Source organism: Neovison vison, chromosome 7, assembly GCF_020171115.1.
Source record: "Neovison vison isolate M4711 chromosome 7, ASM_NN_V1, whole genome shotgun sequence".
In the NCBI taxonomy this organism is placed as follows: Eukaryota; Metazoa; Chordata; class Mammalia; order Carnivora; family Mustelidae; genus Neogale; species Neogale vison.
In genome coordinates, this window is record NC_058097.1 from 198,384,154 (window position 1) to 198,406,961 (window position 22,808).

General features: G+C 53.5%; 3 protein-coding genes across 7 annotated transcripts; all 3 read left to right on the plus strand.

The window, feature by feature from the left end:
- The first annotated feature begins 1,471 nt into the window (after window positions 1-1,471).
- Window positions 1,472-5,265, plus strand: POLR2G (RNA polymerase II subunit G). The gene is made up of 8 exons (XM_044259480.1): window positions 1,472-1,559; window positions 1,692-1,801; window positions 3,286-3,445; window positions 4,173-4,223; window positions 4,327-4,392; window positions 4,522-4,593; window positions 4,793-4,826; window positions 5,046-5,265. Exons 1-8 carry the CDS (start codon window positions 1,548-1,550, stop codon window positions 5,057-5,059), a joined length of 519 nt encoding a protein of 172 aa, XP_044115415.1. The 5' UTR covers window positions 1,472-1,547; the 3' UTR covers window positions 5,060-5,265.
- Window positions 5,266-9,525: 4,260 nt separating this feature from the next.
- TAF6L (TATA-box binding protein associated factor 6 like) lies at window positions 9,526-20,559 on the plus strand. Of its 5 annotated transcripts, XM_044259485.1 has the most exons (13): window positions 9,526-9,625; window positions 10,374-10,433; window positions 10,825-10,864; window positions 11,955-12,114; window positions 12,586-12,672; window positions 13,402-13,552; window positions 13,701-13,751; window positions 14,266-14,360; window positions 16,037-16,111; window positions 16,233-16,453; window positions 16,815-16,947; window positions 19,501-19,629; window positions 19,740-20,559. In XM_044259485.1, exons 4-13 carry the CDS (start codon window positions 11,968-11,970, stop codon window positions 20,508-20,510), a joined length of 1,860 nt encoding a protein of 619 aa, XP_044115420.1. In that variant the 5' UTR covers window positions 9,526-9,625; window positions 10,374-10,433; window positions 10,825-10,864; window positions 11,955-11,967; the 3' UTR covers window positions 20,511-20,559. The 5 variants fall into 5 exon arrangements, with proteins under 5 accessions (XP_044115420.1, XP_044115418.1, XP_044115419.1 ...); XM_044259483.1 differs by lacking the exon at window positions 10,825-10,864; XM_044259484.1 differs by lacking the exons at window positions 9,526-9,625; window positions 10,825-10,864 and adding an exon at window positions 9,785-9,840.
- Window positions 20,560-20,604: 45 nt separating this feature from the next.
- Window positions 20,605-22,789, plus strand: TMEM179B (transmembrane protein 179B). The gene is made up of 5 exons (XM_044259486.1): window positions 20,605-20,731; window positions 21,581-21,768; window positions 21,851-21,985; window positions 22,158-22,236; window positions 22,446-22,789. The coding sequence occupies exons 1-5, from the start codon at window positions 20,636-20,638 to the stop codon at window positions 22,605-22,607; spliced, it is 660 nt and encodes a 219-aa protein (XP_044115421.1). The 5' UTR covers window positions 20,605-20,635; the 3' UTR covers window positions 22,608-22,789.
- The last annotated feature ends 19 nt before the right edge of the window (window positions 22,790-22,808 follow it).

Consider the following 22,808-nt stretch of genomic DNA (forward strand, 5'->3'; position numbering starts at 1 on the left):
GGTTCTTGTTAAGCCTTTCTCAGGGGTCTGTGTCTCTGGTGGCTTCTGCCCTTTTTCTGCATTGCCCTTTAATCAGTCAGGGTCTCAGCATGGAACAGATGGTATGCTTACTCTGGTTAATTGAAGTGAGTTTAAGAAAGGGACTGTCTAGGGACACCTGGGTGGCTGAGTTGGTTGGGCAGCTGCCTTTGGCTCAGGTCATGATGCCAGCGTCCTGGGATGGAGTCCCACATTGGGCTCCTTGCTCGGCAGGGAGGCTGCTTCTCCCTCTGCCTCTGCCTGCCATTCTGTCTGCCTGTGCTCGCTCTCTCTTCCTCTCTCTCTCTGATTAAAAAAAAAAAATCTTAAAAAAAATAAAGGGACTGTCTACAAAAAAGTGGGCAGAGTTGAAGGAACTGACAAAGGCTCATCAATTCTTTAAGCCCCTGGTGTGTGTGTGTGTGTGTGTGTGTGTGTGTGTTGGGGGAGGGGAAAGGGGACCTGGTTTCTCACATCCGGAGAGAGCGCTGCTTTCTGGGCTCTGATTTTGGCCGCTTCGTTTGACCTGCAGGCAAGGAGTGGGTACTCCACATTTGCTGAACGAACGCCTGCAAGAAAATCTGGAATGCCCAAATATGCAAGAGTCTTGGGGTCGGACTTCGAGAATTTGAATCCCGCCCCTGAGTGATTCTCAAGTGACATCAACCCTCGGGGCCTGGGCCCTCATTGGTAAAGCTTGTCTGGTGGGGCTGCTGTAAAAAGACACCTACTTACTATGGTTACTGTATAAAAGCAGCCTTCAAATATTTGCTGTAGGAATGCATTTTGCTAAAGCGCTTTATTCATGTTGTCTTTCATTAGCTAATTAATTCCGTTTGAAAGTATCTGGGCGGTTGGGTGGCTCAGTCGTTAAGTGCCCGCCTTCGGCTGGGATCCCTGTCCCAGGGTCATGGCATCCAGTCCCACCTGGGGCTCCTTGCTCAGCCAAGAGTCTGCTTCTCCATCTACCTGCCGCTGCCCCTGCTTGTTCTCTCTCTTTCTGATAAATAAACATATAAATAAATAAATAAAATAAAACAAAATAAAAAATACTTATTTTGGGTTTTCTTTTTTAAGATTTTATTTGACAGACATAGATCACAAGCGGGCAGAGAGGCAGGCAGAGAGAGGGGGAAGCAGGCTCCCCGCTGGGCAGAGAGCCCGATGCGGCTCGATCCTAGGACTCAGGGATCATGACCCGAGCTGAACGCAGAGGCTTTAAACCACTGAGCCCCCCAGGCGCCCCTAAAAAAATACTTACTTAACATCCACTCTAGAGCCGACACTGTTAACTTGTGAACCCAGAGGTAGAACCCCTGGTGGGCGTGGCGAAAGGGGCGGGGTCAAAGGAATCCCCGCCTACGATAGCGATGTCCAATTGGGTCCACGGAGGGGGCAGAGTCCCGCCCACTTCTCTGGGGCAGGCCCGGAAGCCCGTTCGGGGAGGCTAAGTGTGTTTCCGGTTGGGCGGGAGGAGCGTCTGCTTAGGCAGGTGTGGGTTTAGGCGCTGTTCGGTCCACGCCGGGAAGATGTTCTATCACGTAAGCGGAGCACCGGGTGGCGGCGAGGGCAGGGTTGAGAGGAAGAGCTAAGCGGGCGCCGGGTCGAGGAGTTGCTCCTGACCCCATGTCCCTACAGCGCCTTACTTGGTCTCCATCCCACTTTTCCCTCAGATCTCCCTGGAGCACGAGATCCTGCTGCACCCGCGCTACTTCGGCCCCAACCTGCTCAACACCGTAAAGCAGAAGCTCTTCACCGAGGTGGAGGGGACTTGCACCGGCAAGTGAGTGCCGCGCCCTTCGTGCCGCGTCGCCCGGTGCTTGCAGCCTCTCCCCAACTCCTGTAGGTCCGCAAGGACCTGCTACTACCCTGGGGAACCCTCTCACCCTCTCAGGCACCCCACGCAGGCACTTGCATCCTGCTGTGGGTTCCCGCGGCGCTGTCTGCAAAGTTGGATCATGAGACTGTCTTCCTTAAGGAGAGATTGGTCGTTTCGTTGATGCCACAAACATTTTATTTATTTATTTATTTATTTGATGCCACAAACATTTTTAAAGCTCCTGCTGTGTGCTAGGTTCTGGGCTGGGCCCGGGGACAACGCAGGCAAGAGGATAGAATGAGGCCAGCGCCCATGGGGCTCACAGCCTAATCATTGTTCCTGTGTCTGTTCCCCCTCTGTGATTTTTTTTTTTTTTTAAGATTTTACTTATTTATTTGACAGAGATCACAAGTAGGCAGAGAGGGAGGAAGGGAAGCAAGCTCCCTCCGTCGGATGCGGGGCTGGATTCCAGGACCTTGGGATCATGACCTGAGCTGAAGGCAGAGGCTTTAACCCACTGAGCCACCCAGGTGCCCCATCTCCCTGTGATTCTTACGACTTCTTTTTCTTCTTCTTTTTTTAAAAATTTTTATCCATTTGTATGACAGAGACAGCGAGAGAGGGAACACAAGCAGGGAGATCAGGAGATGGAGGAGCAGAATTCCACAGAACAGGGAGCCTGACTCGGGGTTGGATCCCAGGACCCTGGAATCATGACCTGAGCCAAAGGCAGTTGCTTAAAGACTGAGCCACCCAGATGCCCCTCTTCTGGTTTTTTCTATCCCACAGGACCAAAGGACCTGGCACGGCACATCTCTGGGCTCTGCAGAGAAGGGCCTCTCACATGGTGATGTGAAGGAGCTGGGATGAGCCCTGGGCTGTGGGTACTTGGGCCTCCCCCATGGGAATAAACACAGGCAGGGGGACTGGTGGCTCAGTAGGTTAGGTGTCTGACTTGGGCTCAGGTCTTGAACTCAGGGTCCTGGGATGGAGCTGCATGTGGGGCTCCATGCTCAGTGGGGAGTCTCCTCCTCCTTCCTCCTGCCTCGTCCTCTCTCTCTCAAATAAATAAATAAAATCTTTTTAAAAAAATACACATGCAAGTTCCTGAACCTCATCTCATCCAGACAGCATCAAGACTGAGGACAGGCCTGGGAATCTGTGTTTTAGTAAGCTTTTCTTAGGTGATTGAGGCATCCCCAAGATTGAGGTCTTTTGGCTCAAGGACAACAGCCTCCTTGTATATTTATTGTGAAATTATGAGAGCAGCGTTTGGCATTGTAGATACTGATTGGTATTGTGTCTTCTCTCCGGCATTAAGTTCTGTGGGCAGGGGTGCCATCTCCTTCCATGTGTGCTGTCCCCTAACCCCCATGCCCACCGTCTTGTTGCGGATGGTTTTAGAGGCTCTTGTCCACACAGTGCCTTTCTTTTTCCCTTCCTTACAGGTATGGCTTTGTAATCGCTGTCACCACCATTGACAACATTGGTGCTGGTGTGATCCAGCCAGGCCGAGGATTTGTTCTTTATCCGGTTAAGTACAAGGCCATTGTCTTCCGGCCCTTTAAAGGGGAGGTTGTGGATGCTGTTGTCACTCAGGTCAACAAGGTGAGACCATACAGAGCTGAAACAGTTGGGGGGCTGCTTAGAAGATGGGAGAGGGGTCTCAACTACTCTTGCTCACTCTGTGTCCTTGGCTAAGTCACTCTGTGCTTCCAGTTTCCTCACCTGTCAAATGGTCCAGTAATCTCAGTGCTGCCTCGCTCGGGGTCCTATAAGTCAGAATGAGTAGTTACCAGTGGCAGCCTCCATTGATTGAGTACTTACTTGGGCCAGGTCCAGCATAAAACCTCACGACGACTGAGCCGTGTGCTTTTATTCCTTTTTATAGAAGCCTCCGTGTCGAGAACGTAAGTCTACTGGCCAGGGTCGTGTGATCCACAAGTGTTCAAGTTGTGGACTGATAAGACCCAGGCCTTGGGCCTTGATTGGCCTTTATTTGTTTCACTTAAAATGAAATCTTGGCAGAGGAGAGACATGAAAGCAGATACCATTCAGAGTGGTTTCAAAACATGAAGATTTTTTTTTTTAAGACTTTTTATTTATTTGGCAGAGATCACAAGTACGCAGAGAGGCAGGCAGAGAGAGAGGGGGAAGCAGGCTCCCCGCTGAGCAGAAAGCCCAATGCGGGGCTCGATCCCAGGACCCTGAGATCATGACCTGAGCCACCCAGGTGCCCTTAAAACGTGAAAATTATTGGAGTCAGATAAAGCTGGGAAGCTTACAAGAGTTGGGGGATAAAAGACAAAGCCTCAAAGACCCATTGTCCTCCTAGGTGGGGCTCTTCACAGAAATCGGACCTATGTCCTGCTTCATCTCCCGACATGTAAGTCTGGGCATGCTGGGGGCGCTAAGGAGGAGAGATGCCAGTCCTGATCATCTCTGGAAGCACCTGTGGAAAGCGCTGACCAGTCTTGCTTTCCTTTCAGTCCATCCCATCAGAGATGGAGTTTGACCCCAATTCCAACCCACCGTGTTACAAGACAATGGATGAGGTGGGTGAGGAGGAAGTCCATGAGAGGGAGGAGGGAGGAATGAGCCCTCTGAGGGATTTTGGCTTTGTTGGGGGAGGACGGGGGAAGGGGGGGGTTCCATATCTGAGTATCCTGTTCCCTCTTCCCTAGGACATTGTGATTCAGCAGGACGATGAGATCCGCTTGAAGATTGTGGGGACCCGTGTGGACAAGAATGACATTGTGAGTCTCTTGCCTGCCCCTCTTGCCTGTGCCAGGCAGAGGTGGGAACTGTTGATTTCTTACCACCGAGGGTTCCTGGAGATTTTGTGCTCTTCCGCAAGGAAGAGGGGATGGCTGGGCAGAAGCCCTGGGGCTGGGGGTTAGAGGCTAGTCCCGCGCTTGCTCAGGCTTTATTTCCTTTCTGCCTTCCCTCCTGCAGTTTGCTATTGGCTCTCTGATGGACGACTACTTGGGTGAGTGCCTGATCATGCATCCAGGGTTGTTACCTGGAGAAGGGGTGTGTGAAGGCAGGGGGTGGACTTGGGACTTAATGCCTGAGTCGCAGATGAAGAAAACTCAGGACTGTCCGCTTGGAAGATCCAGGACCTGTACCTCATGGGACGGGGAATGCCTGGTTGATGACTGCCCCCAAGCTCTGAGCCCAACTGATGTGCTTTTCCCGTTCTCTGCAGGGCTTGTGAGCTGAGCACTGGGACCCTCTGCTCTGTTTGGTCCTTATCTAGGAGATATGGTGGTCACAAACCTCATGGAGTCCAGAGGCCCGGTCTGGCTGCTGTTGGGGAGGCAAAGAAGGCTCCTTGTCCCCAGAAAACACTGGGTGGTTCTGCTTAGCAACCACTCCCCAGATTTTTGACACTGCATTCTAACCATAAAGGTCCTGTTCTCATGGAAGTGTTACCTCCTTTCTTTGGTAAGAACAATTCTTTCTTAAAAAAGGCTGGAGCCTAGTTGATTGCTAGTCTCTCTTTTGGTGGCCTGATGCCTCAATTAGCCTCAGTGACCCAGGGGGTCTGACTAAACCCTTGTGCAGAGGGTTGACGTTGACCTAACTGAAGAGAACGCACTAATGTCAGGTCTCTGGCTTCCAGCAAATGATGCCGTCGTTAGAGCCAGTCCGAGTCCCGATCTAGTTGTCGAGTATTCGCACTTTTTTCACCCTTAAACACAACCAAGGGTGTAGCTGGGCGTGCGGGGAGACCAGATGGTTGAGTAGGGAGAGGGAAATGAGGACAGAAATGACCCGGACTTTGGGATCCCAACACAGCCCTCCCTCGGATGGCTTCACAAACAACGGAGGCCTTTCAATGCTGATCGATCCCTAAGCTGAACTGAAAATGGGAGCAGGATTAAAATGTCCGTAGAGGGTGACATGGTCAAAATCCGTGAAATGACCGGAAGACTGAAACAGATATGCCACCTTCCCTCCCAGGATGCCCACACTTTGCTTTTGTCATATAATTTCTCCGTCTTGGTATGCGCTCTCCCAGCTGTCTCCCGGCTGCCTGCCGATCCAGCAGACTTCAATCATTCTTCTCCCCCAACTCCCTTTTTCTTCTTTTTCACCTTTCTTCTACTTTTTTGGGAAGCAGAATTGTATCATAGAAAGCGTGGTATTTGGGTTGGTGTAAAACTGGGTTTCAGTTCTAGCTGGGTGACCTTACGTTTTCTCATGATGAAATGGGCCTACATCCCTCTTTGCATGGTTGCTGCTGGTGTGAGCTCACATGTGCCAGTGGCTTGCACGGCATCTGGCCCCTGATAGGCCCTCAACCGTTAATTGTGATGATTGTGCCCTAATGCGTTAAAGCAGTGATTCTGAGCTGGGGTGATTTTTGCACCCTGGGGACATGTGGCAATGACATTTATTTGGGCTGTAACAACTATAGATGGTACTACTGCCTTCTAGTGGGAAGAGGCCAGGGGTGCTGCGTAGCATCCTTCGGTGTCTAGGACCCCGCTCCCCAGCAAAGAATTACCTGGTTCCAAATGTCAATCATGTCAAGGTCCAGAGACCCCCATAAGAAGCATCCAGAATAGTGGCTGAACATGGTAAGAAAATGACACTTCAATGTGGTTTCTTTTTTTTTTTTTTTTTTAAAGATTTTATTTATTCATTTGACAGAGATCACAAGTAGGCAGAGAGGCAGGCAGAGAGAGGAGGAAGCAGGCTCCCCGCTGAGCAGAGAGCCCATGCGGGACTCAATCCCAGGACCCTGAGATCATGACCTGAGCCGAAGGCAGTGGCTTAACCCACTGAGCCACCCAGGCACCCCAAATAAATTATTTAAAAAAAATTGTCTATTTATTTGACAAAGAGATCACAAGTAGGCAGAGTAGAAGGTGAAGAGAGAGGGGGAAGCAGGCTCCCCGCTGATCAGGGGTCTCCCAGGACTCTGAGATCATGACCTGATCGGAAGGCAGGGTTTTAACCTGCCGAGTTGCTGAAGTACCCCAAGTTTGTTATTTTCTTGATAACTGATAACTGTGGATTCACATGCATCCCTTCCCCTTTAATTTTTCTATCTCCAGCTCAACGTGACTGGGCCACGTTTTCCAAGTTTGTTGAATCTGGGACAGTTTCTGGGCTGGATTTGCAGTGAATTTTCCCACGGAAACCACAATCTAGTTGTGCTACCACTTTTTCGTAATCTTGAGTGGATCACCTGGGTTGTAGGGACTCCCCCTAAACTGTAAACATCATGTGTGTCACCAAGAGCAAAATTCCTCTCAAGTTCTCAGAGGGAGCCACCCATCTGTAAATTGTGTTGCGGAGAACCTGGAAGTAACATGGCCTAGAAAGGAAGCAACTGATGGATGGAAGCTGCTCGAGGAACCTGGGCACGAAGGTGGTGGTGAGGATGCGGGGGGTGGCACCCATCAGGAAGGCCTGTCCTGGGGGCGCCTGGGTGGCTCAGTGGGTTAAGTCGCTGCCTTCGGCTCAGGTCATGATCTCAGGGTCCTGGGATCGAGCCCCGCATCAGGCTCCCTGCTCAGGGAGCCTGCTTCCCTCTCTCTCTCTCTGCCTGCCTCTCCATCTACTTGTGATTTCTCTCTGTAAAATAAATAAATAAAATCTTTAAAAAAAAAAAAAAAAAAGGGAAGGCCTGCGCTGTCGGGGAAAGGGAGCAAGTGCGGATGGCCTGGAGATGGTCTCCAGGATTCTTCTAAGGTTTTGTAACTGAAAGTTACGGCCTCTTACAAGGGTCACAGGTAGCAGGAATATCTGCCTGCTAATGCTAATTCTTTGACACACATTACCAGATCGTTCACAAGGGTTCCATGGAGTTGCTTCTGTTACTCCACTTGATGGCTGACAAAACCGGTGAGATACCTCAACTAGAATGCCTACGGTCACACAGCTCTAGTGAGTGGTAGGGCTTTTGTATGTATGTATGTATGTATGTATGTATTTTTAAAGACTTTATTTTGACAGACAGAAACCACAGGTAGGCAGAGAGGCAGAGAGAGAGGAAAGGAAGCAGGCTCCCCGCTGAGCAGAGAGCCCGATGCGGGGCTCGATCCCCGGACACCGGGATCACGACCCGAGCCGAAGTCAGAGACTTTAACCCACTGAGCCACCCAGGTGCCCCAGGGCTTTTGTTTTTAAACTGTCAGTCTGGCTCCAGAGCCTTCATTAGCTCTCTTTGCCAGGCACTAGGTGGCTGGGGAGTGAGTGGACCCAGCTTTCTTAACCTGTGGCCATGTGGGTCTCACTACTGCTTCCCTTAACCCCTGCCTCTACCCGAGCTTGGGGGCAGATGGGTCCCAGATAGCTTGAATACAGTGTCAGTATATCCCAAAGGCCCCGGGGCCTTCCGCCATTGTCTCCTGCCTCCAAGGTTGCCAATGGCTCTCCAGACTAATTAAACACCTCAGCCAGGAGATCAGCCAGCCGCCCAGATCTTGCTAAGCTGACCTCAGACTCAGGAAGGACGTCAGAGGAGCCCCTGCCCCTTCCCTTTATGTAGAGGTGGGCAGACACTGGAGCATTGAAGCACGGTACTGGTACTGAAAACGGTGTCATTCTGGAATGTAACTGGAAGAGACTCAGCAAGGTCATGAATGGGCTCCTTAGGGGGTGTTGCCATGGCAACCTGAGTCGCCTCCATCTGGCTTTCCAGCTCTGTCTTGGGAGGATCTTTTCTGGAGGCAGGAGCATCTAACCCAGAGAGGGAGGAAGGGCTAGAATGTATACAGTCACGCTCCCTCGAGGAATACTCCTTTCTGTAATGAACAGCCTGTTGCCAACTACCTCATCTTGGATGAACATAAAGGAATTGATTCACTGTCTGCCACCTGTTATGTGGAAGAAGGTACGACCACAACTCTGTCAAGTGCTTTCATAGACATGATCTCATTTAATCTACAGTAACCCAGTGAGGTGGGTATTACTACCCCATTTTGCAGTTGGGCGAAAATGTGGTTAGGTAATTTGCCCCAAATTGGTGGCAGAATTTGGTCCCAGGTTAGTTTGACTCCAAATAGTATACTTGACTCACTAACCCCACTTGGTTCTGAGCTGAGAACTGCACAAGTTCGGGAAAGTGTGTGCGGGGAGAACAATCAAGGAAGTCTACGAGGCAGGTGAGGGCTTATGTTTGGGCTCCTGTTCAGTAAGAACAGGAATGAAAAAGATAGGAGGTAGGGTGTCAGAGTGAGCATGGTCCTGGCGTCTGCAGCTTGCACGTTGAGTTCGGGCCAGTGGGAAGACCCTTCTGTCCGGAAGAGAATACCCACCAGGAGCTCCAACCCTACGGCGGGAAAGGGAAGTTCAGGTGATGTTGGAGGGGTAAGCCGAGCCCCAGCAAGCCGGCAAAGAAAGCTTTGATTAGACATTAAAGTTTAAAGCTTCGTTGCAATCGCATAAATGCAAATGCTCGGAAACTCAGGAGCAGACTAGACTAAAGGAATAAGGACGCTATCCTTGACCATACGCTTTTCAGGCCAAACCATAGGTATCTACTCGCAAAAATTCCCAAGAGCTGTCGCTTTAAGAAGCCCGACGCCTCCGCGTCACGTGACCCCATCGCGCCCAGACGGTTTTACAGCCCCTTCACAGAGGCCAACCGCTTGGCCGGAAGCCCCCGGGAGGGCGGGAACTTCGCAAGGCGCTCGCCGATTGGCTGTGCCCTTGGAGGGTGGGGCCTGCGCTCAGAGAGAGGGAATTAGGGTGAGCAGGGTGAGTGGGCGCAGCCGCCGCCGCCACCGCAGCCGTCTGGGTAGACACCTTCGCTGCGCCCGGAGCCCTCAGGTGAGCAGGGCCTCGCAGGGCCTCGCACTCTCGGTCCCGCAGTGGGCCGCGCACTCACCGGTCTTAGGGCCGGCTCCTCTGGGGGCCCGCCCCCTTCTCTGACCACGTGACCCAAGTTCGGTAACCCCTGACCTCTTCCACCCCTCCCCGCCACTTCTGGATCGGGGATGAAGCGAGGCTTGGTGGGGGGATGCACACCCCAGAGGCCGGTGGCGGTCAGTTCCCACGCTCTTTCCCAGTGTGGCTAGTGGCTCTGAGGATGCAGAGAGGAGATTGGGGTGGAGGGAGACCTTGGTCAGAGCCTGGACTTTGTGGGTCTTAATGTGGGCATCCAGTAGGGAAACTCCATCCGTGCTTTCCGCGTGGCCAGGACTTCATATTCTCATTTCACGGACAGGGAAACAGAAACTTCAGAATTATCCGTTGGCGGGTCTCCAACGCCAAGTCTTCGGGCTGGGAATGCAGGCCTTGTTCCCCACACAGCCCGCCACTCCTGATGATTCGGAACAAGAGTTGGTCCCTGCTCCCTACTTAGTGCTCGCTGGGTGGTCTTGGACAAGTCACTGAACATGAATCCCTCAGAGCTTTGATTTCCTTGACTGTGAAATTGACGTAGTACTTACATAATACTTATTTCATTGTTAATGAGGATAAAATGAAGTATGAGCCATATAAAGCACTTAGCTTTGTGCCTCAGGCATTGCGTGTGTTTAGAAAAAAATCGCTGTTTTTTGTTCGTTTTTTGCAGCAAGTGTTTATTGAGGGCGTATTATGTGCTGACAGTGTGCCCGTCGCTGGGGATGCAAAGGTGAGCAAACAGGCATGATGATCCTAGCTGGTGTGGAGCTGACTATCTAGTGGGGGAGGTAGGAGTTAATCGCAAAGGTACACAGATACGTAATTACAAATTGTGATAATTGCTTTAAAGGCAAAGTACCTGGACACTGTGGAGGTCTGAGGAGACTTCCCGGAGCAAGTGACATTTGAACTGTGACTTGAGGAAGCCTCTTAGGAGTCCGCTAGATGGGTAGTGAAGGAGGAGAGTGTTTGCAGTAGCGCAGTGTATGACCGTCCTGGTAGCAGGTGTTTTGCGGGGGAATGGAAAGAGGCCATGGTGGGAATGCAGAACACGGGAGAGAAATGTTGCAGAAGTCGGTGGACGTGCAGGATCTGGGAACCAGGTCTGTTCTCTATTCCAGAGCCGGTGTGGAGCCACGGGGAGGCATACGGGAGGCCAGGGTAGGATGCCCATTGGATCTAGGGACCTGGAGATCACTCGTGACCCAGTGAGCCTTGCCAGAGAGGAGGAGTGGGGCAGCCCCTGGGTGGGTCACCCTGGAACTGGAGCCCTGCTGCCCACGGTGCTGACACCTCACTCTGGCCCTTATGGGCCTGCCTTCTAATTGTGTCAGAGTCCTTCATCGGCCACTGTTTTTGTTGGATTCTTACTCTGCCATATCCTGTGAACGGAAGAGCAGGTTCCTGCCTTTGGGGAAGACCAGATACATGGGCAAAAAGCCCAGCTGCTGAAAGCCTGACAGTCCCCAGTGGCATACGGGCAGGAAGACCTTACAGGGCTTCACCTTAGCAAAGAGGAGAGGGTGGGGGCTTGGAGTAAAGGGGGAGGCAGATCCGCCTGAGCGCTGGCGGAGGAGCACAAGGCAGGCGGGAGGCCAGTAGGCTGGGCTTCCTGGGAGGAGGGATCAGCTGGAACCGCTGCGGGCATTTGGGACCAAACACAGAATGTCAAGCCAGGGAGTTGAGAGTTTCTTTTAGAACCTGTGGGGAAGGACTGAAGGCTTTTGAGTAAGGGGGAAAGTACTGTTTTCATCAAGACTCAGTAGGTAGTGGTTGTAGCAAGAATCAGGGGGAGGAAGACATGACGTTTTTACTTGTAACTGACCGTGGTTACATCTTCTGTTGTCCGTCTGGTGCTGTTCTAGTCCCTGGCTTCCTCCTGCACCAGCTCGTTCGTTCCCACAGCAACCCCGTGAGTTAGGGAGGGCGGTGGCGATTGCCTGTGTTCCCCGGTTGGGACAGCAGGGCTCAGGCTGACAGACCTCGGCCACGTTCACTCAGGAAGTAGTAGGGCACGGCTGGGGCCCAGTTCTGTGAACTGCCAAGGCCAGGCCCTTTCTCAGGCAACACTCCTGTCTGACCCGGCTCGCCTGTTTCTTGCACTTTGCCTCGGACGCTCAGAGCCTCCGTGGCGCCTTGTTGGGGGTTTCTGGAGCAAGAGCAGTGAGCCTGGCTCAGAAGGCCTTGAGGCAGGCTCCTGTGCTCGGAGGGGGCCTGGGTGGCTTTTCAGGCCTTCTCTCCTGGCTCCCAGCTCCAGCGGAGCCATGTCAGAGCGGGAAGAGCGGCGGTTTGTGGAGATCCCTCGGGAGTCGGTCCGGCTCATGGCAGAGAGCACGGGCCTGGAGCTGAGCGACGAGGTGGCGGCCCTGCTCGCGGAGGACGTGTGCTACCGGCTCAGAGAGGCCACACAGGTCCGCTCCCCTTCCCTCCCCGCATGCTCCCGGCTCTCCCCTCCCCGTGGCCGCCCCCTCCCGCAGGGACATAGTACACAGGTATGGGTGCGGCCCCTACTTGGGCTTCGAGGGCTTCGAGGGCTTCGAGGCAAGGCAACGGAGGAGGCCGTCCCTGCCCTCTCCAGAGTTACCTTTGAGCCAGCGGGGCTTCCTGGCCAACAGTGCTGGCTGGGCATGGTCTCACGTGCCCATCTTCTTGACAGCCATGCTGGGCAGGCCATACAAGGTCATGTTCATATTCTGCATGCGAGAAACTGGGTCCTAGAGAGGGAACATTACATCAAGGACTGTTTGCACAAGACCAGCGCTGGAGTCCACACGTTCTGGCCTCCATTCCAGGGTCCTTTTTGCCTCCCAACTCTCTCTCTCCTCTGGGGGGACTCCGTACCCCCTTCTCTCTGTCCCCTGACTTTGTTCCTCCCCTCTCAGAATAGCTCGCAGTTCATGAAACACACCAAACGGCGGAAGCTGACCGTCGAGGATTTCAACAGGGCTCTCCGATGGAGCAGCGTGGAGGTGAGTTGAGCCCAGGCTGTGGAGGCCTCGGCTGGCACGACCCACCTCCGTGCCCTGCTCGGGGCTGGCAGCACGGAGAGACACACGAAGACCCAGTGTGTGCACAAGGGAAGCTCACGGCCGCCACGGTGCTGGGGGGCCCGGAGGTTCGGGAAGCCTTCTTGGAAGAGCTGGGACTCCATGCAGGCTTTGAAGGGAGGCTTGCATTTGACTCAGCTAAGGGGGGAAGAGGGGGACATTCTGGGTAAGGGAGGAGCCTGGGCACAAATGTGGATGTTAAAATGTCCTGCGTAGTTGTTGTGGGGTAGGGGCTCGAGGGGAGGAGGTCAGGTTGAGACGAGAGTAGTGTTGGGGCGCCTGGCTGGCTCGCTCAGTAGAGCATGTGGCTCCTAATCTCAGGGTTGTGAGTTTGAGCCCCACATCGGGCATGGAGCCTACTTTAAAAAAAAAAGAGTCATGTTTTCAAAGTTGGGTGAGTGTGAGGACCAGCAGAAGAGGGGTGTGGGGCTCAGAGCCCGACAAATCGGGGTGGAGGGACCATGTTCTACTCCCTGACCCAGCGAGTGCTCGATGCTGCGGTCAGATTCCCAGCAATAGGCTTGAGGCCTGGGGCATCTCCCCTTTCTTGGGACTTTTGGGTTTGCCTCAGTGTAGACTCCCTGGCAGGATCTGTAGAGCGCCTCTTCCCTCCCTGGATTCAGCCTGCCCTCTGGTCCTCTCTCTGCTCAGGCCGTGTGTGGTTATGGGTCCCAGGAGGCGCTGCCCCTGCGCCCTGCCAGAGAGGGTGAGCTGTACTTCCCTGAGGACCGAGAGGTGAACCTGGTGGAGCTGGCCTTGGCCACCAACATCCCTAAAGGCTGTGCCGAGACAGCTGTGAGAGGTGACTGCCCAGGCCCTGTGTGGGGCGGGGACAGAAACAGGGTTGTCACAGGAGGGGCGATGGGCTCGCTGGGGGATGGAGCAGGACTCGGGTGGGTGGTACTACCACAGGCAAACCCCAGGCTCAGCCATCTCTGCTCTGGTTCTAGTTCATGTCTCCTACCTAGACGGCAAGGGGAACCTGGCCCCACAAGGATCAGGTAAGGGGTAGTAGGGGGAATGGGCTCTGAGCTTTCCTTTTTTAGGAGCCGGCGTGAGGGGGGCACCCCATTTCTCTGATTCTTCATCTGACAAGTATTTACTGATGCCGGGTCCTGAGGGGGCGCAGCCGCTGCCCAGAGGGCTTGGATTTGGAGATAGCAGCCCAGTCTTGGAACCAGTCACGTTGTGGGGCGTTCAGTGCTGGCATACAAGTCTGGGCAGCTGGGGTCCCTGATGGCAGGGGTCCATGAGGGATTGGGGACAGAGCAGGAATCTGCCCCGCAGAGGACGGGTGGGAGGCAGAATACAGAGCACAGAGGTGGGGAGAGCGGGCAAGGTCAGGGCTGAGGTCAGGCTGCTCCGACAAGCTGGTGGCTACGTGCTCTGGGCTGCATGGGCTCCTGGCGGGGAGGGTGGAGGGTGGAGGGTAGGGGGGTGAGGGAGAGAAGGCAGGGGAGGCTGGGAGAGGGCTGGGCTCTCCACCCTGACCACCTCCTGCCCATCCGCGTACAGTGCCCAGCGCGGTGTCTTCGCTGACTGATGACCTGCTCAAGTACTACCAACAAGTGACCCGGGCTGTGCTGGGGGACGATCCGCAGCTGATGAAGGTGAGCGGGTGGGGTACAAAGACCAGCTTTCAGGTTCCCCGAAAACCCTTTCAGATGCCTGCTTCCTGTCCACTCCACACCGCCGGGCTAACGTGGCTGGAGGCTGCTGGCGGTGGCGATGTCGTGCTCTCAGGCTGATCCTCCTCCAGGGCAGACTAACCGCTCTGGCAGGAACCCTTGTTCTTCTGGAACCGGCCACTCAGCTGGGGCATTTAGGGGGCTCACATGGTCAGTACCCCCACGCTTTAATTCTAGAGCCTACGCTTTAGGTTGACTGTTGACCTGCGGCCATGGGGCGGGGCGGGAAGGGGACAGGCACATGGCAGCTTTCATTTGCCTGGACTTGAGAAGGAGGGATGGGAAGTAGAGGCAGTCAGGTCAGGGTGCCCAGCCGGCTCGGAGACCCTGCCGCTTTAGCCTGTGGGACTCCGCAGGACGCGACCTGTGGTCCGTCCCCTTCTGTCCAGAATCAGGACAGCACTGGTTTGGTGGTCTGCTCACGCAGTGGCCTCTCCTAGAGGGCTTACATCCCTCACTTCTCCACGTGTCTGGCTGTCGCTGCCACTCCCACGGCAAAATTGGGAATGTCGCTACTGTACATTCCTGCCTCAGGAGCATGGCTCTGGTTCCCCAGGAGCAGGGCAGGTGGCTGGATGGAGGGCCTGGGAGCTGAGCTCCTGCCTCGCCAGCCTGTTGTCTGCCTTCGTGATACCTGCTGAGGACCTTTATCCAGAAGAGTCTGGGGGTCACAGGTAGCAGAGATTCACGCCTAGGACAGTTTTTCTCATTTACTTAACTTTCTTTCTGCTTAAAAAAGTATGACCAGCATTTCATTACAGAAGCATTGTAAAATAAAAGCATACAAACTGGAAAGTGAGGGTCTCTAATAGAAGCGCCTACCTTTTTTCCCGTTTTAACTGTGATTAAAACCAAAGTATTATATTAAACATCTGGTTTTAGAACAGCTGCTTTTCTCCATTAAAAACATGTTAGACAGGGCGCCTGGGTGGCTCAGTGGGTTAAGCCTCCGCCTTCAGCTCAGGTCATGATTTCAGGGTCCTGGGATCTAGTCCTGCATCGGGCTCTCTGCTGGGCAGGAGACCTGCTTCCTCCTCTCTCTCTCTCTACCTGCCTGTCTGCTTACTTGTGATCTCTGTCAAATAAATAAATAAAATCTTAAAAAAAGAAAGCACAAATAATATTTAAAAAAAAAAGTGTTAGAACTTAGGTTGTATTCAGTTTCGTGTTGTCACAGACAGGAGTAGGAGTGGGTATGTTTGTCAGTGGGTATTTCTTTCTTTCTTTGTTTCTTTTTTTTTTTTTTAAGATTTTGTTCATTTATTGGTCTGAAAGAGACGGAGGGAAGCAACAGGGGGAACAGCAGGCAGAGCGAGAAGCAGACTCCCCGCTGAGCAGGGAGCCCGATGCGGGACTCGATTCCAGGACCCTGGGATCATGATCTGAGTTAAAGGCAGGCGCCCAACCGACTGACCTACCCAGGGGTCCCATGAGTGGTTATTTCTTACAGCGGGTTAAATTTACAGAAATACAGTTGCTGAATCAAAGAGCGGGAATGTTTACAATTTTACTTTAGAAAAACTTAGCTGTCCTTTAAAAACTGTCCGTTTATCCCTGGGGCTGCTGGATCCAGGGCAGTCTGGCTCCTTCCTTTTCAGATTGCTCTCCAGGACCTGCAGACTAACTCCAAGATAGCGGCCCTCCTGCCTTACTTTGTCTATGTGGTCAGTGGGGTGAGTGAGCAGGCCGGGGAGGTGACCCAGCCCCGGGTAGGGCTGGTGGCGGGTGCCCGCAGAGCCGCCGCCCCCTCCCTGCCCCCTCGTGTGCCCCTCAGTCGGGGTCTTCTGCAAACAGGTGAAATCTGTCAGCCACGACCTGGAGCAGCTGCACCGGCTCCTCCAAGTGGCCCGGAGCCTGGTTCGGAACCCACACTTGTGCTTGGGGCCGTACGTTCGCTCCCTGGTAGGCAGCGTCCTCTACTGCGTCCTGGAGCCGCTGGCTGCCTCCATCAACCCTCTGAATGACCACTGGACTCTTCGGGATGGCGCTGCTCTCCTGCTCAGCCACATCTTCTGGTAGCCACTGGGCCTAGCCCAACAGGGGGGCGCTGCCACAGCGCTGAGGGGGTTGTGGTGTGGGGGGGGTGGAAATGTTTGGCTTCAAGGCCCTGTGTCGTGAGGTCAGGGAGCCTCTTTCCATTTAGAGCTTTCCGGTCACTGCGCTGTGGCACCCTGGGATTGTAGAAATGGATGGCGACTGTGCCAGGGGCTTGGTTCTTCAGCCCCTTGGGTAGTCTTCAGTCCCTGAACAACAAGCCACCTTGTTTGCTGACCTCAGTGTGCCAGGCACCGCCATTTTCTCTGTGTGCCCTGACTTGAGTCCAGTTGGGTGGCCCTGTGCCTCGTTCTCCTCTCTGACCCAATGCTGCGCCCGTAGGACCCACGGGGACCTGGTGAGCGGCCTTTATCAGCAGATCCTGCTCTCCCTGCAGAAGGTCTTGGCAGACCCGGTGCGGCCTCTCTGCTCTCATTACGGGGCTGTGGTGGGGCTGCATGCCCTTGGCTGGAAGGTGAGGACCCTGGCCTTTCCCCACAGACAGAGCCATAAGAGCTCCCTGGCCTTTCCCCACAGACAGAGCCATAAGAGCTCCCATTTGTAAATAGAACAATGGTATTTGTGTGTCTTTTCTTATAAAAATGGTCCATGCTTGCCGTTTCCATGTATAAGAGTTCTTTCCTGAAGCCAGGCTAGTTGGTAGCCTGACTTTCTGTAGATGAGTGTCTTATGCTTTCAAAAGTCCTACGTGGGGGCGCCTGGGTGGCCCAGTGGGTTAAAGCCACTGCCTTCAGCTCAGGTCATGATCCCTGGGTCCTGGGATCGAGCCCTGCATCGGGCTCTCTGCTCAGCAGGGAGCCTGCTTCCTTCTCACTCTCTGCCTGCCTCTCTGTCTACGTGATCTGTCAAATAAATAAATAAAATCTTCTATAAAAAAAAAAAAAAAAAGTCCTACATGGCAAGTACTAATACATCTCCACTTCCTGAATCCCTGCCCATACTGTGCTAATCATGTTAAGGAACTATCCCTCAATTCCTCTTGTACTGACTATTTTTTTAAGCTTATTTATTTTTCGTAATCTCTATACCCACCATGGGAAACTCATGACCCCAAGATCAAGAGTTGCACACTCTACCCACTGAGCCAGCCAGGTGCCTCACTTTTTTTGTTTTTTAATGTGGATCATATGGTAAATATAATGATAGCTTTGTTTCATCTTTTCTAAGGCTATTGCCTTTAATTTCTTTCTATTTTATTGCTAGGACTGCTAGTATCATTTTACATACAACGATAAGGGGCATCCTTGTGTCATTTCCAATTTTTTTTTTTTTTTAAGATTTTATTTATTTGCGAGAGACCCAAAGAGATAGTGACAGAGAGCATGAGCACAGAGGAGAGGGAGAAGCAGGCTTCCCCCTGAGCCCAGGGAGCCAATGCGGGACTGGATCCCAGGACCCCGGGATCATGACCTGAGCTGAAGGCGGACACCTAACCGACTGAGCCACTCAGGTGCCCCATGTCATTTCCAATTTTGAGAGAAGTACTAATATCCTTCCCATTTAGGCTGACATTTACCTTGTGTTTACTGGTAACCTTTCTCAGATAAATTACTTCATACTGCTTTATATTCTTGATTTTATTATTTATGTTTAACTTTTATCAAATGCTTTTTCTGTTTTTTTTGATTGATCCTAAGGTTTCTGTGCTTTTATCTGTTAATGTGATTAATTGTATTTATGGATTAAAAAAAAACTTTTTTAGAGAGAACACTTGCACATTTGAGAGCAGGGCAGGGGGAGGGGGTAGGGGAGGGACAAGCCGACTCAAGCAGACCCTGCACTACATGGCCCCAAGATCACCAAGTGGAAACGAAGAGCCCAACCAACTAAACCACTGAGGCTCCCGTTTATGGATTTTTAATAGTAAACCATCATGACATTTTTGTGTATAGACTCAATATAGTATATTTAAAGAAAACCTAAATCTTTTATTGGAATATAAGGCATTTTTTGTATACTTCTGGGCTTACTAAATTTTAAGATTTTTTCTGTTTTCAGGAGTGAAATCAATAATAAGTTTCTTCTCTTGTACTGTCCTTGTAGAGTTTTATTATCAGGGTTACACTGACTTCATAGACTGAGGCATGGTGGGAGCATTTCTTGTTTGTTCTTATGAGATTGAGATGCTTTTTTCCTTGAATATCTGTAGACTGAATTTTTAGCAATGATTTTATTTGTGGCTAGGTACCTACTATGGTTAGAGAATTATTCAAGTTTTTAATAGCTGAGTCAGCAGTAAGTTCTGTTTCTCGAGGAACTTGCCCATTTGTTAACATTGTCAAATCTTCAGGCTGTGGATGACCAGCTGGAGAACTCCTATCCAGCAAAGTGCATAACGGAGGTCACCTCCTCTGTGAAGTCTTAACTTGATACATAATCAGAGACCAGGTCTCTGATCAGTTGTTTTTGGGCAGGTGGTTTGAACTGAGTCCCAGTTTACATCTCAGCAAGAATCGTAGTTGCCTACTGAGCCTATAGAGTAATCGTTGGCAAATTAAATCCGTCTGTTTCTAGCCCTGGGCATTACTCACATGCCCTCTTAGCCCCTGTCATACAGGTCAGTGATAGTTGGGTCACTTTATATTGTCTTTGTACCTGACCTTTATCGCCAGTGCTTAGCAAAGGTTTGGGTATAGAGTGGGTTTCAAATAAATGCTGGTTGCATATGCCAGGCTAAGAATTTCATATGGGAGGGACGCCTGGGTGGCTCAGTTGGTTAAGCAGCTGCCTTCGGCTCAGGTCATGATCCCAGCGTCCTGGGATTGAGTCCCACATCGGGCTCCTTGCTTGGCGGGGAGCCTGCTTCTCCCTCTGCCTTTGCCTGCCATTCTGTCTGCCTGTGCTTGCTCTCTCTCCCTCTCTCTCTAATAAATAAATAAAATCTTTAAAAAATAAATAAATAAATAAAAATTTCATATTGGAGATAGAAAGTAGGTCTTCCATGGGAAAGGGTACTTGAGAGGCCATAAGCAACAAAGAGGTGCCTACTGTGTTCCTTCTCTCCCAGGCGGTGGAACGAGTCCTGTACCCACACCTGTCCACTTACTGGACAAATCTGCAGGCTGTGCTAGATGATTATTCCGTCTCTAACGCCCAGGTTAAAGCAGATGGGCACAAGGTTTATGGAGCCATTCTGGTGAGTGCCTACCCCTTCTGGCCTCTCTTCTTCCCTGCTTGAGGTCAGCAGCTCGCTCACCTGCCTTACTTTGGAAAACTTAATGGGCCCTGGTTCCTCTGCTCTTGCAGGTGGCTGTGGAGCGACTGCTGAAGATGAAGGCCCAGGCAGCAGAGCCCAACAAGAGCGGCCCAAGCGGCAGGGGGTGCCGGGGCTCCGATGATCTCCCCTGGGACAGCCTCCTTCTGCAGGAGTCTCCCTCCGGGGGCAGCGCGGAGCCAGGCTTTGGATCTGTCCTCCCGCTGCCGCCAGGAGGCGCGGGACCGGAGGACCCTTCCCCATCGGTGACCCTGGCGGACATCTACCGGGAGCTGTACGCCTTCTTCGGGGACAGCTTGGCCACCCGCTTTGGCACCGGTCAGCCCGCACCCAGCACTCCGCGGCCGCCCGGGGACAAGAAGGAGCCGGCGGCCGCCCCGGACTCGGTGCGCAAGATGCCGCAGTTGACGGCCAACGCCATGGTCAGCCCGCAGGGCGACGAGAGCCCCCGCGGCGGCGGCCCCGCGGCAGCCTCTGCGCCCGCCGCCTCCGAGAGCCGGCCGCTGCCGCGCGTGCACCGGGCGCGGGGGGCGCCCCGGCAGCAGGGGCCCGGCGCCGGCACCCGCGACGTCTTCCAGAAGAGCCGCTTCGCCCCGCGCGGCGCCCCCCACTTCCGTTTCATCATTGCCGGGCGGCAGGCCGGGAGGCGGTGCCGCGGGCGCCTCTTCCAGACGGCCTTCCCCGCGCCATACGGGCCCAGCCCGGCCTCGCGCTACGTGCAGAAGCTGCCCATGATCGGCCGCACCGGCCGCCCGGCCCGCCGCTGGGCGCTCTCGGACTACTCGCTGTACCTTCCGCTTTGAAGCGGCGCGTCCCCGCCCCCTCCTCTATAAATAAAGCCCGGCGTCGGAAGTGACGTCTCCGCGCTCGCGTGCCGCGCCGGATGAGGCGGGGCTTGGGCGGTTGGCTTCCTGGTGGCGGGGGCGCCATGGCGCTACCCTGGCTGCAGCGCTTCGAGCTCTTGCTCTTCGCCGCCGCCTTCCTGTGCGGAGCTGTGGCGGCCGCGACGCTGACCCGGACCCAGGTGCGGGGCGGGGCCGGGCCGGCCTGGGTGTCGGGGAGGTGGGGTGGGATGCTGGTGCTGCTGTCCGGGCCGGCCCGGTCCCGTCGTGCTGCCCTTCGGAGTCGGTGAACCGGGTGAGGCCCGGCGGGCGCCGATCGCGCTCTGGCTTCTCAGGCCGGAGTTCTGCTTCACAGCCGTTTCCTCGCCGCAAGGACGAGTCCTCAGGAGTGACAGACAGCACCAGACATAGCCCGGCCTGGTGGCTCCGGCTGTATAACCTTAGTCTAGTTCTGCAGCAGAATTCGATCCAGGCCCTGCCTTCATCCTTTAAATCAGTTGTAACGAGCTCCGCTAGGAAATAAAGCCTAGGGTGGCGGAGATGCCGGGCTACCGCAGGAATGCAGCCCAGTGTGTGTGAATGACAAAACGGCCATGTAGAAAACCCCCACCGAAAGCCCAAGGGTTTTCCCACCCAGGCAGTCTTCGTAGACACAGGTCATGTAACCCTGTGAATATGAAGTAGGCACTATTAGGTGGTGGGTTTTTTTAACGGATGAAAAAACATCGGAGATAGCTGAAGGTTACCCAAGCCCTGGTTTTACTTTAGGATTTCTGCAGAGGGGAGACCAGAACTTGTGAGGCATCTCCGAAGCTCACTGTCCTTTATAACCACCGTCTATTTCCTGATCCTTCTGGCCACAGCAGGTTTGACTTCCCCAGCAGGCCCTCTCCATCACTACTGGCCCAGAAACAGGAACTGACAGTGCATCTAGAACTTCCTAGGGTGGCCCTCTCCTAGGTTATCCCTCACACCTGCTATGAGCCCGTGCTGAGGCGCTAACCAGACATCTCAGCAGCTTCTCTTCACAGGGCTCCTTCAGTGGCCGCTGTCCCCTGTATGGTGTGGCCACCCTGAATGGCTCCTCCCTGGCCTTAGGCCAACCCTCGGCCCCATCCCTCTGCTACTTTGTGGCAGGGGTCTCTGGCCTCCTGGCCCTCTACTGTCTCCTGCTTCTGCTCTTCTGGGTCTACAGCAGCTGCATTGAGGACTCCCACAGGTGACTGCGCTACCCTGAGGGCCGGGGGCTGAGCTGGGAGAAGTCCCATCTCACCCACAAGGCTGGTTCTCTGTCTCCTCAGAGGCCCGATAGGGCTCTGCATAGCACTGGTCATCTCAGCTATAGCCATCTTCCTGGTCTTAGTGGCTGCCTGTATCCTTCGATTTGGCACCCGTTCTCTCTGCAAATCCATCGTCTCCCTGAACATTACAATTAGGTAATGGAAGAGGGAGGGAACCCTGGCTGGGGCTGACTGCCTTGAGTCCACAGAGGGGAGCCTAGAACTCTCTCTCTGTCCCTGTCAGTTGCTCTCATCCTGAAGGGCACCTGGGCATGGGAGTGTCGGGTATGTTCCGCCCTTTCTCACCACTGTCTCTCTGACCTCGCAGCTGCTCTGAAGCCCAGAAAATTCCATGGACACCCCCTGGAACTGCCCTGCAGTTTTACTCCAACCTACACAATGCTGAAGTGAGGTCCCGGGATGTGAAAGACTGGTTCGAAACCCAGGGATTCCCAGATTGCTTTAAGCATCTGTAGTTGTAAGGGTGCTTTCCAGTGAGAGGCTGTGAGGGGCTGAAGGGCTTTCAACCTGACAGAGAACAGAGAATGGTGGTTCGTGGGTGGAACTGGATTTGAGATGGCCACACTCCTCACACTCCTGTTCCTGTTTCCCACAGACCTCTTCTTGGGTGAATCTGGTATTGTGGTGTGTGGTCTTGGTGCTTCAGGTGGTGCAGTGGAAGTCCGAAGCCACCCCATACCGGCCTCTGGAGCGGGGCGACCCTGAGTGGAGCTCTGAGACAGATGCTCTGGTTGGGCCACGCCCTTCTCACTCGTGAAGAGGAACCAAAGAATGCTTCCTGCAGCCAAAGACTCTGCCCAAGTGCCTACAATCCTGCTGTCCCCTCCTGGCTCTGTTGATGCTGGGAGCCTGTTTTCCCTCCACGAGGGAAACATGATGATAGCCCCCCGCCTTCCCACAGCTCTTTTTGTACCAGAATATTATATTACTTTCTTCCTTCCTCTTGGTACTGAGTTTT